This window comes from Epinephelus fuscoguttatus, linkage group LG2, assembly GCF_011397635.1.
Source record: "Epinephelus fuscoguttatus linkage group LG2, E.fuscoguttatus.final_Chr_v1".
Lineage (NCBI taxonomy): Eukaryota > Metazoa > Chordata > Actinopteri > Perciformes > Serranidae > Epinephelus > Epinephelus fuscoguttatus.
The window spans coordinates 16,859,907-16,878,861 of record NC_064753.1 but is presented as its reverse complement, the minus strand read 5'-3'; the positions used below and the strand labels follow the sequence as shown (position 1 = coordinate 16,878,861).

General features: G+C 41.3%; 1 protein-coding gene across 1 annotated transcript in view; it reads left to right on the top strand.

Moving 5' to 3' along the window:
* The window catches only part of hcn4 (hyperpolarization activated cyclic nucleotide-gated potassium channel 4), an 85,572-nt gene that overhangs the window by 51,509 nt on the left and 15,108 nt on the right, over window positions 1-18,955 (top strand). The window contains exons 5-6 of the mRNA XM_049593401.1: window positions 14,402-14,548; window positions 14,838-15,078. Coding sequence (XP_049449358.1) covers window positions 14,402-14,548; window positions 14,838-15,078 — 388 coding nt within the window. The remainder of the gene's footprint in view (window positions 1-14,401; window positions 14,549-14,837; window positions 15,079-18,955) is intronic.

Genomic DNA, 18,955 nt, shown 5'->3' with positions numbered 1-18,955 from the left:
GCATGCAGAGGTGATGTCCAGGTAACGGTTACATTTAGACAGGAAACAAATGAGTGAAACCCCTCAGGGAGACTATGATGAAGGAAATCAGTCTATAAAGGAATCTCAGAAGACTACAGGCAGAAAATAGGGAAGGAGGGAGAGAAAAAAAGCTCTGCCCTCGAAGATGGTGGAAATTATCATCAGAAAGCCTGGGTATAATCTTTTCTGAATAGAATTCTATTACAATGTGGCACCATGTGATAAATGCCCGGGCTGTCAGAAGCTAGCAAGCAGGCTTAAATGAGCTCTTAAATAGGAATCAGGCAGCCTGTTAACTGTTACACAAAGTAGAGAGCCCAACAATCACACTAAATACTAAGGATTGGAGTGTGGCTCCCACTGAGATGAAAAACAGCTTTATTAGATTCATTTCCACTCTGCTAAAAATATATGCCTGATGCCAGTCTTTTGCTGTGTGTAAACAGAGCCTGTGGGTGCAGAATATTAAAGCGTGTGCATTTTCTACCTGTTTGCAACTCAATTTGTTGCAGATGTACCTGACAGCATGGGTTAGCTTGGGTCCATTTAAGATCTGAGGAAAAGAGACAGGTTAAAACTGGACCTGGTGCAAGCTTTTCCTAAGCCCTTTACTACTCAGTGAGTCCCATACAGTAGCACCACCTCAGCGTGGCCAGGGGTGGCCATGGTCATAGTATATATCATGGTATGGTATGCTATCTATGTATCTATCTATCTATCTATCTATCTGTCCGTCCGTCCGTCCGTCCGTCCGCCCGTCTGTCCGTCCGTCCGTCCGTCCGTCCGTCCGTCCGTCCGTCCATCCATCCATCTATCTATCTATCTATCTATCTATCTATCTATCTATCTATCTATCTATCTCTATACAGAGTATATTCATAGGCTATATCACATATTAAAACAGGATTGCTGTGGAATTCAAAATGTTAAGTCTTCGCACATCAGATAATTAGTAACATCATCATTAAAATAGGAAACCATAGGTATGCCAATCCTTAAAGAAGTATTTCACTGCTGGAGAGGTGGTCTTAAAACTGTCTTTGCAGTAGAAAGATGCAAATACTTTTGAAACTGGTACTAAGGGCCGTGGCATTCGCTTTTGTTCAAGAGGTAGAAAACCCACAACTACCAGAATGAACTGCACCGGAACAGTAAATGCTTCCACTGGTGCGTGATGCAATGTGAGCTGTCTTTCCAAAAATAATATGGCTGCTGGCTGGCAACAAACAATCTTGTATTACAGTTAAACTGACTATAATCAGCCTCCATTGCCACAATACAGGAAACAGTATGGCACCCACTCTAGATTTACGGTTGATCTGAGTTTGTATGAGACAGAAAGAGGTGTGGCTGTCTTTTGATCTGCTTTCATATTCTTTGTTTCAGTGATAGCAGCGAGCAGACAAAAATGAGGACGTACAATCTATAGTTTGACCAACAGCCCAAGAGCCAGCAGAAACCCACATGGTGACACAAATGTGTCATCCAGCAGATTCTCTGCAGCAAATCAGCAGGGAGATCTGGACATGGGCAAGATGGAGAGAAGTTTACCATAGTTCATATTCACAGACTGTCTACATTGTGATGATATAAAGTGGGTTGAAAACCATCAAATATTCCGTTAACTCATACTGACATAGTTTTCAACTAGTCTGTATACTACAACATCATAATAAAATTCCTAAAATTCAGTTATAGCTTCTGGTTTTGGTGTGCCACCCTAAGACTTTCAGCGGCCCCATCTGGCCACCTCTAGGGGCGCCACTGCTCCCATGTGTCAGAGGTGCAGATTGAAGGTCATAAGGTGCTTTTTGGTATTTTAGTAACATTTTCAAATAGTGATACACACTGCACTATTTATTTTTCTGAATGCCCTGACCATTGAGTTGAGTTCAGTTGTACCAAATCGTGCTCTGACATGGATTATTTTATTTTTATTAAATTGTAAAAAACTGAAAAACTGAAAAAATAATTATTTTTATTAGTGATTGTTCTGACAATCATATTTCACATTAAAAGATCAAGTGTTAATCTCTTAAATAGGACAACAGTGAAAACGGCTCCAATAAACCAAAAGGAAACCCCAAAATATTCAGTTTACAATAATAATAAATAGAAAAAGCAGCAAATTCCCTCATTTTTACCCCTCATTCAATCTATTGTTCAACAATTGTTGATTATTCTTCAAATTGTTTCAGCACTGGATATCTCTCAGTAAAATATGACTCATTTTGTATCATGATACCCCAGTAATAGCATTAGTCAATAATCTGTTGGGGTGTCTCATCCCCTCATTGAACCCCTGTATTAGCCAGCAAGCAGTTCTGCTGCACCACAGTCTAAAACACTGGGAGCTAGAATGGGTTAAGCATCTGCCAAATTCCCTCAAGGATTCCTCTCTCTTGTCGCAGGCATGTTGAGAACCATTATCACACAAAGAGAATTACATCTCTCCAGATTGGGGGCACAAGATGGCTGCACATGTGACTGTGCATACAGGGTACGCCTGCCACTCCAGCTCTTTGTAAGCCTCTGCTTATCTCTCACTATGGCCCTCTGCAGTGGAAATGTATACAGAGATGGGGATGGAGCCACCAAACAAAAGAGATAATCTCCTTCATTTGTAGGTGACTTGTGATCCATGTTGTCTTACTTACTTTATAGAAGCTCTCTGAGCCTTCAGAGCATTTCCTCCTCTCAGGTTTTTAATAGTATATTATTAACATTATTCAGCGTGGGATAACTGAGTGATGTTCTGTTTGTTGTTGGTAGTTAGTGATGAAATCAGGGATGCCCAGGAGGGACTTGAATATGAGTAGCATGTTGTGGCATGCCAGTCCCAAATGGCTTTAGGAGGAAATGGCATGGGGTGCTGCAGCCCCTCCCCTCTAAGTCAATAATTAACACATGGCAATTAAACATGGCTCTTTGGGGAATAGTTAATAAGAGGCCCAAAGCTGATTATTTGTGGGTGAAGAGACTCTAGAGATCTTTTGTTCCCCCACTTCAATCCTCCAATCAAGACCTTTGGAAATACAGTAAATAGTCATCAGAGGAGGACTTTATTTGGACTTACAGATTTGTCATTTTCTTCACAAAAAGAGGAAAAATGTATTAACATATCGTCAGGGAACTAATTAAACACTCAATTTTACTATTTTCCTTATTTAACATATCATGTCCTCAAAATGCCTTAAAAAGTCCTTGTAAGACAAAGATGTAGGCTTCATCCAACAATAGCAATAACTTTGTGGTGCCTTGTCGAGGTTAAGTCATGATTTCCTCAGACAATCGACCCAAGGACACAGCTGTCAACATGTTGAGGAGCTTAAGTCTGATTCTGCCTTACAGTAAGAGCCGTTCTCATTAGTCTGGACCTGACTGATGGCATTAATCTAAACCCTGTTACATTCCCTTTTCCTCCCTGTCTGCCACACAACTTTTGCTGCTGAGTCAAGGACTGTTGACATGCCCCGGAGGTAATGTAATACTACAACCCAAATCAAATAAGAAGTGCTACCAATGTCAATATGCTGTATATTTAATATCACGGTAAATTTATGCTTTCTGCAGCATCTGCAGAGATCATGTCAAGATTGTCATTCCTACAGATGTAGAGTACTTTATTAGATAGGTAGTGGCAACATTTGTGAAGAGCAAGGGAATTTCCTTCTTTAAGTAGGGGAGGATGCACCATGCAGACCATTAACCGATCATTTCTTCGTAGCTAGCTTTGACCTAATTATATCACTAAATAATTAAGGATGTCCCAGTCAAGTCTTTTTTTTGCCCCTGATCCGGGTTAGTTAATTCTGAGTATCTGCCGGATATTTGCCTAGATAATTTAACTGCACAGCAAACACTTCAAGTACTTTAAAGTTATTAAAATCAACCCAATGTATAGCCTATACATAATAAGTATGAAATAACAAACCCCTACTTTAATATTTCTTGCCTTGTCGCTGTCTTGAGGGAGTTTCTCTGTCCCTTTACAAAACTATTCTCCAGTGTTTGTTGATTCGTTGCAACCTGTGTCTGAATTACCTGAATGAACAATATTCAGTTGAGTGTTTATTTATTTATTTCTATTTAGATTTTATCTGAACATCTTTTGCGAAGCTCAGGCCACATTAATATATTACTCTTATTTGCTTTTTGCTCGAGGGGCTTTTGTTTCACTTGTAGTGGGGTGGTGAATGTGGTTGTCATCAGCTCTGCAACGCTGTCTGTCTCTACCACGAGCAGGACAGTGAAACACCATGCGTCATAGCTGAAAGCAAAACCAAGAGATTCACACACTGGGCTTAAATCAAACAAGTGTATATAACTATGGCATATAACAAAATTAAACAATCTCATACTGCATTTTCTTTTAGACCTGTGGTGTTTCTCAGCAGGCAGGGCTCAGCCCCAGCTATTCCACACACAGGACCTTAGCAGAGGAGAACAGAAAACAGAGAGTTTACACAGCTACACTTGTTGCATTGCTGTGCATGAAAGCACCTGTGTGACAGCTGCAAACAAAGGATCGGACAGAGCTCATTTAGCTCCGTATAGCCGATCCCAATCAGTTAAAAAATGACTTGATCTTTGAGACATCCCTATTAGTAATACAACACCAAATGATCAATACATTCTATGTACTTACTACCCTTAGCAATTAGGAAGGTGAGTTGGCGGTGTTGGTTTGCCAGCAGATGTACTGCTGTTGTTTATTTTGATCGCCATCTCACGTGTGATTATTGTACTAATTTTAGGTGTATATTAAAATGTCTCATGAGGCCCCTGGAAGACCACATATGCATTTATGCTGTATGAAAGAAACTTCTAATGCAGACTTTATGCAATGAAAATAAATGTTTACATCCATGCTAGCAGCTCTGTGAAGCTGTACTCAGAGACAGAGGTGCTCTAATCTAAATGCTATGCTCACAATGACGGTGCTAACATGCTGTGTGAATGGTATGAGGTAAGATATGTAGTGATTTTCGTATCTCTCAACAAATGACATGCTATGTTGTCATTTTATAAGACCACCTGTCTCACAGCAGCATAATACTTACCACAGTATATAAACAGTTTTCCATGCACACTCCCAAACATGAGACTGAGCTTTCCTCCAACACATACATCACAAACAAAGCAGGTGGAGCATTATCTATAACATGCTTGGCTAATTATTCTGTTGCCAGTTTTTTATGTACACATTTATGGGTGCAAATATTTAAGACTTCAGTTAGCCTCATTGTATGACCCATAGCTTTTGACCATGCAACACAAGGTTATAAAGTAGGAGACAGAAAACAGTGGAGAAAAATAAATGTTTAGAAAGTATAATTAAGTGGCTGACATCTCTGTTGGGAAATGAATTATTCATATTTTATTTGGTAAAAATTTGCATCTGCTTGGAGAACTGCATGAGAGAGATGGGAATTGGGGAAAAATGAAAAGCATAATAAAAGGGTAGAGGGACAGAAAGAAAAAACGTACAAACGGGAAACAGACGAAAGAATGGCCATGAGGAGAGAGATCACTCAGAAACTAAAGGAAGAGAAAGGATTTATAAAATGAAAGAGCATTAAGATGCAATTCTGTATAGCTCAGTGGGCAGAGTATGCTGAGACTATAATATTGCCAAAGCTGGAAGTTAATAGGCTCACCCACCCACACACACACACACACACACACACACACACACACACACACACTAAAACCTCCCTACTGTAACATACTTAGAGGATGGTAAGTTACAGTAAGGTACTTACAGTATATACAGAGACACGGTTCAAGATGGAGAAGAGTTCTTTTTTGTGTAAAGGTCCAGTTTGTTGGATTTAAGGGCTTCCATTGGCAGGATATTATAGAGGATATTGTAAAAGATATTCATAACTGTGTTTTCATTAGTTTGTAGTCACCTGAAAATAAAAATGGTTGAATTTTAATTCCTTAGCATGAGCTGCTAATATCTACATACTGAGCTTGTTCTACAGTAGCCTGGAATGGACAAACCAAACAATGACTCTGGATAGACCCACTGTTAGTTCTCCTACTACAAGCATGTCCAAAGTCCAGCCTGGGGGCTGACTCTAGGCGGCCCTCGGCTTGTCTTTCAAAATATATTATAAGTGGCACAATAATGGTTAATCAAGCAAGATCTCTTTGCATTTTCTTTCCATTCACCTTTCAATGACAGGACTATTATTCTGTTTGCAGACATGCACCAAGAACGAACTATGCCAGTGTAACTGATGTGTTTTCACAAACAGATAGTAAACAAGTAAATGGAACAATTACTGTACCAAACAGCAGTTTCCTGCTAGGTAGCCGGCATGGCCACAGTAAAGAAATGCTTTCAGAATCAGTTTATTTTATTTCCAGCACCCATTCAAAAAAGTCTGGACACCCCTGGTCTAGATGCCACTAAATCCGACACACCAGACCTTAACCGCTTGCAGATCAGGATAGCAGAAGCAGCAACACTCATATTTTGTTTTTCTGTCAGGATGCTCAGAGCAGAGGATCCACTGTCTACTAGCTAACTGTCACTAAACCCTGGACGACATGGAGAAGTGCAGATTCAGTGAAAATTGGCTGTTTAACCAAGATTTAGTGTCATGGCTGAAACCAGTAGAAGGCAATGGATATAAGGCTTGGTGTATTTTGAGCAAAAAGTTTCGTCAAACTTGGCACGATCAGAATCCCACATGCAGAGTGAGGAACATAAAAGCACCAAGTCATCCTTTATGTTACAAAAACATTTGGGCAAAATTGTTGGGCAAAATGATCTTGTTTCATGCTTTTATTTTCTTCTTTGATTTTAATAATTGAAAAATTAGTCTTAAATTTCCAAGTGGCATTAAAAAAGTCTTAAAAAGTATTAAATCTAACTTGCCTTAAATTGTAGGAACCCTGTGTAAATATCACAAACAAATCAACGTTAAAATTCATCATCAAGAGCCAAACTAAAACCAAAACTTTGGATGAAAGTTTGTGAAACTCTTTCTTTAAAGGAATAATTTGACTTATTTGTTGTGTTGCCAAGAGTAAGATGACAAGACTGATACCATTCTCATCTGTCTGTTAAATATAAAGCTATAGCTAGGAGCCTGGTAGCTTAGCGTAGCACAAAGATTGGAAACAAAGGGAAACAGCTAGCATGACGCCATCAATTTACCAGCACCTCAAAACTCACTAATTAACACATCATATTGTGTTTATTTATTCTGTTTTAAGATAGTTATATGACTGTTGTTTGGTCAGGCACTGTAACTTCCTGGAGTCTTATTGTTGCCAGACTTTGCTGATTGCCTGAGCTTTAGACAAAGCCAGACTAGCTGTTATGCCCTATGCTAAACTAACTTATCAGGCTGCTCGTGGTTACCATAGAAATATGAAAGAGGTGTGAATCTTTTGATGTAACAATTCAGCATATTTCCCAAAATGAAGAGCTACAAGCAAGAAAGAAAGACTCAATCTAATGGTTCTCATCGGCTACTTCTACAATCCCCCCCACCCCCTTCGTAGCCTGAACCTCCTGGTTTTCAGAGTACAGCGAGGGAGGCTGATGGTGGAATGATTACCTCCTTAATGCTGACTATGATTTGATTTAGCCAAGTAGAGCAGGGGAGCTGGGATCTTCCTGGTGGCAGTGTGATGGCGGCTGTGGAGCAATAAGATAATTTCCCATCACAGGGGGTGTTATCAGCCCATCACAGCATCAAGAGAGCGCCGGCCCCCCATGGTCGGCGTCTTTACATCCTTGTCAGCTCCTCCTCTCAGACATAGCAGTGATTAGTAAGTATGCTTTGACTGAGACACTGAGCCACTGTATGTAGACAATATAAAAGCAATAAGACATTATCTTGCATTTGTTCACTTGACTAATGCCCTTTCATGCTGAGAGAATCAAATTGTAACATGCTGCAGAGCTGAGGATAAATGGTTGGGTTTTTTTTTAATGAATGTTGAAAAAAAAAAGGGTTGAGACATTCATAAGGAGATGATAATCCACGCCTTTGAAACAGAGCGCCATGCTGTGGCATGTCTAATGCAGGAGACATAAAGACATTAGACAAGATGCAGAATGTGGGTTACACCTGTCATCTTCACCCTGGCGTCACATGCAGACAAGCACATCTTTGCTGCAATACGCTGCGGCTAATGGGACTGCAGCTGGAGATGTCTGCGATTGTTTTCTAGCGCTTTCCGTCTTTCGGAGCAGAGGAGGAAAAGTTCCTCTCTGTGTAAGGATTCTATTTCATCATCAGATCAGTAAATGCTCAATTTTATGCCAAAGGGATTGTGGGGGATAAAGACTCAAACCCTTACCCCATGACAGAACTCATCCATCTCTCCACAGACGCACAGAGACGGGATATGTAAAAGATTCTTTTCACATCTTATTCTTGCCTCTGCAAGTATTTAACTTCACGCAGCATTGACACATATAAATTGTCTAATATTTCACTTAACATTGCTAAAAGGTGAACCGATATTTTAAGTATATCAGATGTGTTGAACATACAGTATGATAGTTCACTTAATCTGCCATATGTGCAGCATTTCTTGCTGTAGACTGTGTGCGTGTGTTTTCATATGCACACATTATACCTTTGCACCTGCATATATATATGTATACCTTGTAGTGTTTATGAATGTCTTTGTGCAGCTACAATGCATTACAAATCACAGTTACAAGCTGGGATATGCAACAGTTTGTAGCTAACCGGTCACAGTCGAGGGAGCTGTGTCATCTATATGCACAGACTGACTCCAGACTGTTTTCTTTGTCTGTGAGGGACTCGAAAGGCTCTGGTCAAACACAACTAAAATCCATTTGAATTTGGCAAAGAGGGGAGGAAAAAGAGAACATTGCAGGAGTGAGCATTGTAGAGGCTTACAAACACAGCACGGTGCCAGTCAGACTCATTCCAAAGTGGTTATACAGTAGTTTAGTCCGACTGCATGTTTTATAACATTGGATTCTAACCGGCATATGTGTTTCCTTCCAACTCCACTCACATCTCTTGATTTTCAGGAAGCCTGACAGCTTTTCTGCTCCCCCAAAAAACAATGTGACTTGCAGGAGACAGCTGTCCTTATTTACTGTGCTACATTTCCAAAAGATTGTCCTTTTGATGATCTCCTCCGAGATTAGTGGTGACTAGGGTAGTAGAGTGGGATAACAAAGAGGGAGACATCTGAGGTCAGCCGTGTCGTTGAGTGGTAAGGCTGTTGGCAGTGTAGAATTGGTGATCAAAGAGCACCTCCAGCATCGCCCTATGAATGGTTAATTTCTTCTTTTTTTCCTACTTTTTTTTTCTTTCACTGAGGGTCAATGATTCTACATGTTATTATTCCCGAGGTGCTCTCAGTGTGCTTTGATCTGCATCTCTGCTTTCTATACTGTAGCATCAATGAAAGGCCATACATTTTAATACTTTCATTTTTAACAAGCTACATAAAGACTGGAAGATGCAGACACACACACGCAGTATTTACTGTAAAACATACAGTAAATAAACTGCTAAGTGTTTGTTGCTAGCTTCAACACACAACATGTATGTTATTTCAACTGCAGTCATGTCCTACCTTAATATGCTCATACTAAATACTTAACATATTTCTGTTTTTCTTGGTATGACTGCTTTTAGTTGCAAAGTACGATTGTAAACCTATCACAGACTTACACGCAGTAACATTTAAGAACACACACAAGTACATACATTCACATACAGTAAAGGCACTCCATCTATCTCTCTAGTGTGTTATCCTAATGTACATGCACATCTATTTTTCTTGTTCTTGTCTTCTTCCTTGTTTTCCCTACTGCTTCTTTTCTCACCTGTCACTGGTTTAAACCACTGACTGTACAAAAAGATGGACAATGCATCTCCACTTACTCCCACCGTATAAAAACGATGACAAAAAATTCTGGACATGGCCGCTGTTGCCTTTCACTGTTGGCATCATTTGGAGCCAGAGTCTCCACAATAGCGATCTCGAATCGTGAGCAGCGCCATTAATCATGAGCACAACGATTGACACACAGCTGTCAATCATGACGTCAAACCCCTTTTCATGACATCAAATAACTAATTAAAACCAAACTTGGAAATGAACACTTGAACATACATCAGTGGGATAAGAACCACCCAAAATGACAGAAACCATCTTTGGGATAAATGTATTCGACATGTACTTTGATCTTTTGGACCAATATCCCATCCGCTAACGTGGAGGGGGCGGGGTTTATGACCTATACTGCAGCCAGCCATCACCAGGGGGAAATCAAGATGGTTTGGCTTCACTTTTGGGAAGCTGTCATGGTGTCCATCTTTATTATAAAGTCGATAGATTAAATGCATTATTTGGATTTGTAATGACATCATTCCTTTGCTTCTTTCTCTCACTTTCTACTTTGTATTGAAGGGTCAAAATACACCCCAGACTAAGACACTACAGTATCCTGAAGGGTCAAAATACACCCCAGAGTAAGACACTACAGTATCCTGAAGGGTCAAAATACACCCCAGACTAAGACACTACTGTATCCTGAAGGGTCAAAATACACCCCAGACTAAGACACTACTGTATCCTGAAGGGTCAAAATAAACCCCTGACTAAGAGACTACTGTATCCTGAAGGGTCAAAATAAACCCCAGACTAAGAGACTACTGTATCCTGAAGGGTCAAAATAAACCCCAGACTAAGACATTACAGTATCCTGAAGGGTCAAAATAAACCCCAGACTAAGAGACTACTGTATCCTGAAGGGTCAAAATAAACCCCAGACTAAGACATTACAGTATCCTGAAGGGTCAAAATACACCCCAGACTAAGAGACTACAGTATCCTGAAGGGTCAAAATACACCCCAGACTAAGACACTACAGTATCCTGAAGGGTCAAAATAAACCCCAGACTAAGAGACTACTGTATCCTGAAGGGTCAAAATAAACCCCAGACTAAGACATTACAGTATCCTGAAGGGTCAAAATACACCCCAGACTAAGAGACTACAGTATCCTGAAGGGTCAAAATACACCCCAGACTAAGACACTACTGTATCCTGAAGGGTCAAAATACACCCCAGACTAAGAGACTACTGTATCCTGAAGGGTCAAAATACACCCCAGACTAAGACATTACAGTATCCTGAAGGGTCAAAATAAACCCCAGACTAAGAGACTACTGTATCCTGAAGGGTCAAAATAAACCCCAGACTAAGACACTACAGTATCCTGAAGGGTCAAAATACACCCAGACTAAGACACTACTGTATCCTGAAGGGTCAAAATAAACCCCAAAGTAAGACACTACTGTTTCCTGAAGGTTCAAAATACACCCCAGACTAAGAGACTACAGTATCCTGCAATCAGTTATGCGATTTATGTACAATATTAATAGATACTATATTTGGATGAAAATGATTATAGTGCTTCAAATTAATTTCTTTTCGACCAATATCCCATCTGCTAACATAGAGGGGGCGGGGTTTATGACCTATACTGCAGCCAGCCATCACCAGGGGGAAATCAAGATGGTTTGGCTTCATTTTTAGGAAGCTGTCATGGTGTCCATCTTTATTATACAGTCTATAGATTAAATGCATTATTTGGATTTGTAATGACATCATTCCTTTGCTTCTTTCTCTCACTTTCTACTTTGTAGTGAAGGGTCAAAATACACCCAGATTAAGAGACTACTGTATCCTGAAGGGTCAAAATACACCCCAGACTAAGAGACTACAGTATCCTGAAGGGTCAAAATACACCCCAGACTAAGAGACTACAGTATCCTGAAGGGTCAAAATACACCCAGATTAAGAGACTACTGTATCCTGAAGGGTCAAAATACACCCAGATTAAGAGACTACAGTATCCTGAAGGGTCAAAATACACCCCAGACTAAGAGACTACTGTATCCTGAAGGGTCAAAATACACCCCAGACTAAGACACTACTGTATCCTGAAGGGTCAAAATAAACCCCAGACTAAGACACTACAGTATCCTGAAGGGTGAAAATAAACCCCTGACTAAGACATTACAGTATCCTGAAGGGTCAAAATACACCCCAGACTAAGAGACTACAGTATCCTGAAGGGTCAAAATACACCCAGATTAAGAGACTACTGTATCCTGAAGGGTCAAAATACACCCAGATTAAGAGACTACAGTATCCTGAAGGGTCAAAATACACCCCAGACTAAGAGACTACAGTATCCTGAAGGGTCAAAATACACCCAGATTAAGAGACTACTGTATCCTGAAGGGTCAAAATACACCCAGATTAAGAGACTACAGTATCCCGAAGGGTCAAAATACACCCCAGACTAAGAGACTACTGTATCCCGAAGGGTCAAAATACACCCAGATTAAGAGACTACAGTATCCCGAAGGGTCAAAATACACCCCAGATTAAGAGACTACTGTATCCCGAAGGGTCAAAATACACCCAGATTAAGAGACTACAGTATCCCGAAGGGTCAAAATACACCCCAGACTAAGAGACTACTGTATCCCGAAGGGTCAAAATACACCCCAGACTAAGACACTACTGTATCCTGAAGGGTCAAAATAAACCCCAGACTAAGACACTACTGTATCCTGAAGGGTGAAAATAAACCCCTGACTAAGACATTACAGTATCCTGAAGGGTCAAAATACACCCCAGACTAAGACACTACAGTATCCTGAAGGGTCAAAATACACCCCAGACTAAGAGACTACAGTATCCTGAAGGGTCAAAATACACCCCAGACTAAGACACTACTGTATCCTGAAGGGTCAAAATAAACCCCTGACTAAGACATTACAGTATCCTGAAGGGTCAAAATACACCCAGATTAAGAGACTACTGTATCCTGAAGGGTCAAAATACACCCAGATTAAGAGACTACAGTATCCTGAAGGGTCAAAATACACCCCAGACTAAGAGACTACTGTATCCTGAAGGGTCAAAATACACCCAGATTAAGAGACTACAGTATCCTGAAGGGTCAAAATACACCCCAGACTAAGAGACTACAGTATCCTGAAGGGTCAAAATACACCCAGATTAAGAGACTACTGTATCCTGAAGGGTCAAAATACACCCAGATTAAGAGACTACAGTATCCTGAAGGGTCAAAATACACCCCAGACTAAGAGACTACTGTATCCTGAAGGGTCAAAATACACCCCAGACTAAGACACTACTGTATCCTGAAGGGTCAAAATAAACCCCAGACTAAGACACTACTGTATCCTGAAGGGTGAAAATAAACCCCTGACTAAGACATTACAGTATCCTGAAGGGTCAAAATACACCCCAGACTAAGACACTACAGTATCCTGAAGGGTCAAAATACACCCCAGACTAAGAGACTACACTATCCTGAAGGGTCAAAATACACCCCAGACTAAGACATTACTGTATCCTGAAGGGTCAAAATAAACCCCTGACTAAGACATTACAGTATCCTGAAGGGTCAAAATACACCCCAGACTAAGACACTACAGTATCCTGAAGGGTCAAAATAAACCCCAGACTAAGAGACTACAGTATCCTGAAGGGTCAAAATACACCCCAGACTAAGACACTACAGTATCCTGAAGGGTCAAAATACACCCCAGACTAAGAGACTACAGTATCCTGAAGGGTCAAAATACACCCCAGACTAAGACACTACTGTATCCTGAAGGGTCAAAATAAACCCCTGACTAAGACATTACAGTATCCTGAAGGGTCAAAATACACCCCAGACTAAGACACTACTGTATCCTGAAGGGTCAAAATACACCCCAGACTAAGACACTACTGTATCCTGAAGGGTCAAAATACACCCCAGACTAAGAGACTACAGTATCCTGCAATCAGTTATGCGATTTATGTACAATATTAATAGATACTATATTTGGATGAAAATGATTATAGTGCTTCAAATTAATTTAGTGTTGAAAGTGACAACTCCAACTGGATATTAAAGTGACACATTTACTTTACTCTGTTAATGTTTCAGTGGCAATCCAGACCCTGATTAGCCACAGTGGTGAATGCTTTACAAGCTCCAGTGATTTGTCAGCATGACTTAACACTCGACAATGATCACACCTCTCTCAATTCTCCAGTGCCTTCAGAGAAGTCGTGCGATATTTAAAGTAATATTTAAGGTGTTTGCAACAAATATGGAGATAGTACATTGTGTCAGTTTACAGGCATGATCAAAGACTGGAAAAGTGCTATTTTGTTGGATGTAACCTGCAAGAGCCTACGTATCTGTCTCCATTTCCTTGTGTGTCTGATCTCAGTGCCAGCTGTTCCCTGTGGCTGTGTATCTATGCTACAGCACTATGGCCTTTGAATAACCTGATTGTTGTGTGTCTCTGTGTCCCTGCAGTACAAACAGGTGGAGCAGTACATGTCCTTCCACAAGCTGCCGGCAGATATGAGGCAGAGAATCCACGACTACTACGAGCACCGTTACCAAGGCAAGATGTTCGACGAGGAGAGCATCCTGGGAGAGCTCAACGAGCCGCTGCGAGAGGTGGGATGAGTGTTCCTGTCTGGGTTTGGAGCTCCTGCACATGTGATGCATTCAGAAGCTTGTGGTGCTGCTTGACATTCCCCTCAGTTTACTTCAGCTTTCTTTTCTTGAGGCCAAAACAAGAGTAAAAGTGAGAGGAGCACGAAAAAAAAAAGTCTGCACAGCTGACATTTTTGCTGTTGTTACTTTAATATCCCCGTTCTCTGAAGTTGTCACAGACCAATGCCTTTTTGTAAAGCACCAGTTTTTTTGCTGCTGTTCTTGCTAACTGCATTGTGTGCTCCCACAGGAAATCATCAACTTTAACTGTCGAAAGCTGGTGGCGTCCATGCCTCTGTTTGCCAACGCTGACCCCAACTTTGTCACCTCCATGCTCACCAAACTGAAGTTTGAGGTGTTCCAGCCTGGGGATTATATCATCAGGGAGGGCACCATTGGCAAAAAAATGTACTTCATACAGCATGGGGTTGTCAGTGTACTAACCAAAGGCAATAAAGAGACCAAGCTGTCAGATGGCTCCTACTTTGGAGGTAAGACGAGCTGGCGCTGCACCAGAATCACAAACTCAAAGGTCACATACACACACATCTTTCTGTGGAGCTTAAATCTGCTCTGTTTAAATATTAATAATGCTGTCCTCTGGTACCTTAAGAGGTTGGCTTGGGTTTAAATTTTGATTTGTGAGGCATTTGGATAATGCTATTCTGGGTCTGATATTAGCTCGTTGTGAGCATGAAGTGGTATGTTGTGCAGTGCTTGTCACCTCACTTAAAATTCTGCTTCATGGTTTATGCAGGACTTTTCCCTTAATTCACATCATGAGCTGTCTCTTAAATGTAGGGCAAACCCAAATTAAGAAAACAGCACTTGCTGTAGTGCAAATTGAGAAATATGCATTCAAAGGTCAAAGGGGTCAGAAAGCTGTGAAATTACATACCATATGAATGCTTAAGACTTGTGCAGTAACCCGGAGTTGTTATGTACTTAGCTCGTGTTATGTTCTTAATCAGGGTCAGATAATGCCTAGCCCTCTCATGGTCCCACAGAGCCTATGACACATGTAGGAGACAATGCCGCCATACTGCCCTCACCAAATACCAATTAATTTGCCCAGTGACAGCGTATCATTTAGACTACACTGTTAAGTAATGAGAAATAGTGGCAAAGCGTTTAACAGCACATGACCTGCCTGTGGAAGTTTAATTATGCCTTGCCTGCTCAAGTCCATCTCCATGCCCTCTCTCCGGGGGGTTTCAGAGAAATAATGAAAAGATGGCAGGCAATCTATCTCTACACATGCCAAAACTAATCAACATTTTAGACAACATGGCCCCAGCTCTCTCCAGGGCCATGTTGTGTAAAAATGTTGTCCAAAATGTTCCCTCCTTTGGTCCCTCCTCAGCAAAGCAGAACTTGGATTCAAAGGAAGCTCGCAGACTTGTTTCTAGCACAAGTGTTGTGGTAATAGCACAGTTTGTGTGACAGCTTGGACACTCTGCTGCTCAAAGAAGCTGAACTAAGTGTACTCCAGACATCTAAATGCATTAGAGTGAATGCATCTACATTTGGCTTTAGTTTTTTCCTTGAGTAAACAAGAGTAGTGTAACCCACAAACGTGCAAATGCACTGGTTTTGGAGCAGAAACTGGCTCGCTCACTTTAATCTTAAGCCTAGGATCTGTAATTATTTTTCCCTCTTGTGCATTATAGGCACAAGGCTTTTGACTCCATTATCCTGTGACTATTCCTGGCAGTGCCACTTCTCTGGTGGGGTTGGGGGGTTGGGGAGCTAAGGGTGGGGGCTATTGAAGTAAGCTCAGAGCCACTGGGAGTTTGTTACCAAACACGAGTTAGTCATTCATGAAATTAATTGGTGCAGGATCAGCACAGGGAGTATGTGGCACATGTGGATCTCAGTGTGGCTGTCAGTATCAGCGAGCAGGAAGTCAAGAGCAATAATTTTTAAATTTTATGTGCAGAACATGGAGGCCTGCCTTACACGGATTGCTAGGTTTTGACTCTCTGTCGTGCATGTGGATGTGTGAGCATGTGAACCAAGTCCAGTCGCTGAAGAGTTCCCTTTTTTCGTCAAACACACTCAGTGTCAGCCGGCTCCAGTTTACAGCAAATAGTGTTCTGATATGCTCATCAATATCTCAGCAAACTCATGTGCCGTAACCCTTTCATTCACAGACGACCTGAATTATTTACACAATTATATACTCAGCAGTCTGCTCCAGTTTGTTAGCTGTTGGATTAGCTCGAGCCAGAGAGCCTAAAGTCTAAAGTGGACACGACATGTCCTGGATGGGAGCGTCGGCTGGGCACACAGCGATCTAGTGGAGAGGGGAAATGTAATGTGACTGCAGTACTAACGCCAAGGGACACATGGATCGCTGCCAAGCCCGCTCTCTGGACGCTGCTCTGGGCACAGAAAGAAAACATGCACTCTCCACCCCCGCCTCCACTTCCCTCTTTCTCTCCTTATAGTTCAGTATTGAGACACTTATCCGAACAGCATCTCCGCTGCCCTCTCTCTGCCCAGACAGAGCAGGTTATTGTGTTGTTATAGTTCATCCTTTGTTGCCTGCAGTAATTGATGTGTTGCCAGTGCAGACTGCGCCTCTCTCTTGGTCAGAGGAGAGCTCAGTGACCTTGTGGTGGCCCTACATGCCAGTCAGAGGTGCTTATCAAAAGCTGCCTTTGATTGCACCTCTAAGATGGCTCACTTTGCCTCTGAGTGAGTGGCTCGTAGCAGCTCTGTGAGTGGGGGTAAAGAAGAAGAAAGTGAAACAGAGTCAGAGAGTGGGAGTAAGGAGTAAGTTCATAGCACAGTTTGCAATCTCCTGTATCATCTTTTTGGCTTTACTCAATCTCTGACCGGTTTTCTGTGAATGGGTCCTCCCCTCTCTTTCCCTTTTCTTTTTTTTTTTTGCCTTTTTTTCCTCTCAGAGCTCAGACTGGCTGTGCTATAGAGCTGCCAAATGGCCACCCTGACTGAGTGAGTCAGTGAGAGAGGCTGGCAGCAGCAAAGGCCCAGGTAATCCTCCCAGTCCTTAACCCACTTAACACCCCTGCACCTCTTATTCTGGAGCAGCATCAGCTGAAGATCGAGGCACTGCAGCAGCTGACTGAGTGACAGAATAGGGGATATGATGACATATAGAGTTGTCTTATATAACATGACAGCTTGGATGGGATTGGATGATATGCGATACAATGCTGTGTTTCGATAGTTTGTGATGTGACACGATCCAATATGTTGTGAGACAAACACACAAGGGTGCAATGCAGTCGACTAGATAGGGAATATGATGTGATGCCACATAATGCACAACATGATACAAATACATACCAGTATGTATGGTGTCACTGGATAAGACAAGGATGTCATGCAATAAAATTAAATCTTCCCTCGTGGATGTGTCGTCATCGTCAGTTGTGTTCTTTGAGAAACACACAGGAGATGTCAAGTATCAATATCGTCCTGTCAGACGACTACTGAATTAATCTGTTTTACAAGATCAAGTTCAAAGACATTGCACATCTAATTCTTATTTAGCAGAGAGCAATTTCAGAAAGATACATTATTATTGGACTATGTTTCGCTTTTGTCATCTATGAAGACTTCATCTGAAGTCCAATTTTCAGTTATGGATCTGTTGTCAGTTTGCTGATTTGCCAGATCAGCAAAGTTATTCAGTTTTATACAAGCAGCGACTCTGGGGCTGAAGAATGAAGACAACGCAGCAGTGCAAAAAAATTGCAGTTCTTCGACTAGCCACTTGAGGCTGGCTCCAAAGCAAGTTAATCACCATTAAAAAAGTATTTTCCTCATAGATCACCACTAAAATAGAGACCTCAAACTGTAAACAAGGTCAGTAATGACTCTTTCTATTATTAATTTTTGATCTATGGAGATTTTATATTCATAAAACTTTATTGTGCCAAATAAAGCGATTTAAAAATCAGTGATGTCATCATTATGTAAGCCGAGTGGCAACTTGCGGGTGGAGCCAGTGGAAGAAACACTATTGGGCATGTTAAGTGGAGTGTGCACTGTGGAAGCTAGAAACGTTTTTGGGCATATGGGCCAGGAAAGCAATTCTGTTGGACTGAATCTGTGCCATCTTGGGGTCTGGTATCTAGTAATTATTATACATTGATGCTGTAAATATATTGTGCCAACCAAGGTAGCTGCTATTGGTAGGGTTATCTCCACTCTCTCGTCTAAATATGGTCACTACTGACTACAGAAATTGGCCAAAGTACATTTTGTTTTAAAGCTTCTAAGCCTGAAAATTAGCATTAGCATTATAATTGTCACAGTCAACCACAGCTGTAAATGCACCGTGCCAACCAAGCTAGCTGCAAGCATTAGGGCTATCTTCAACCTTTCATCCAAGTA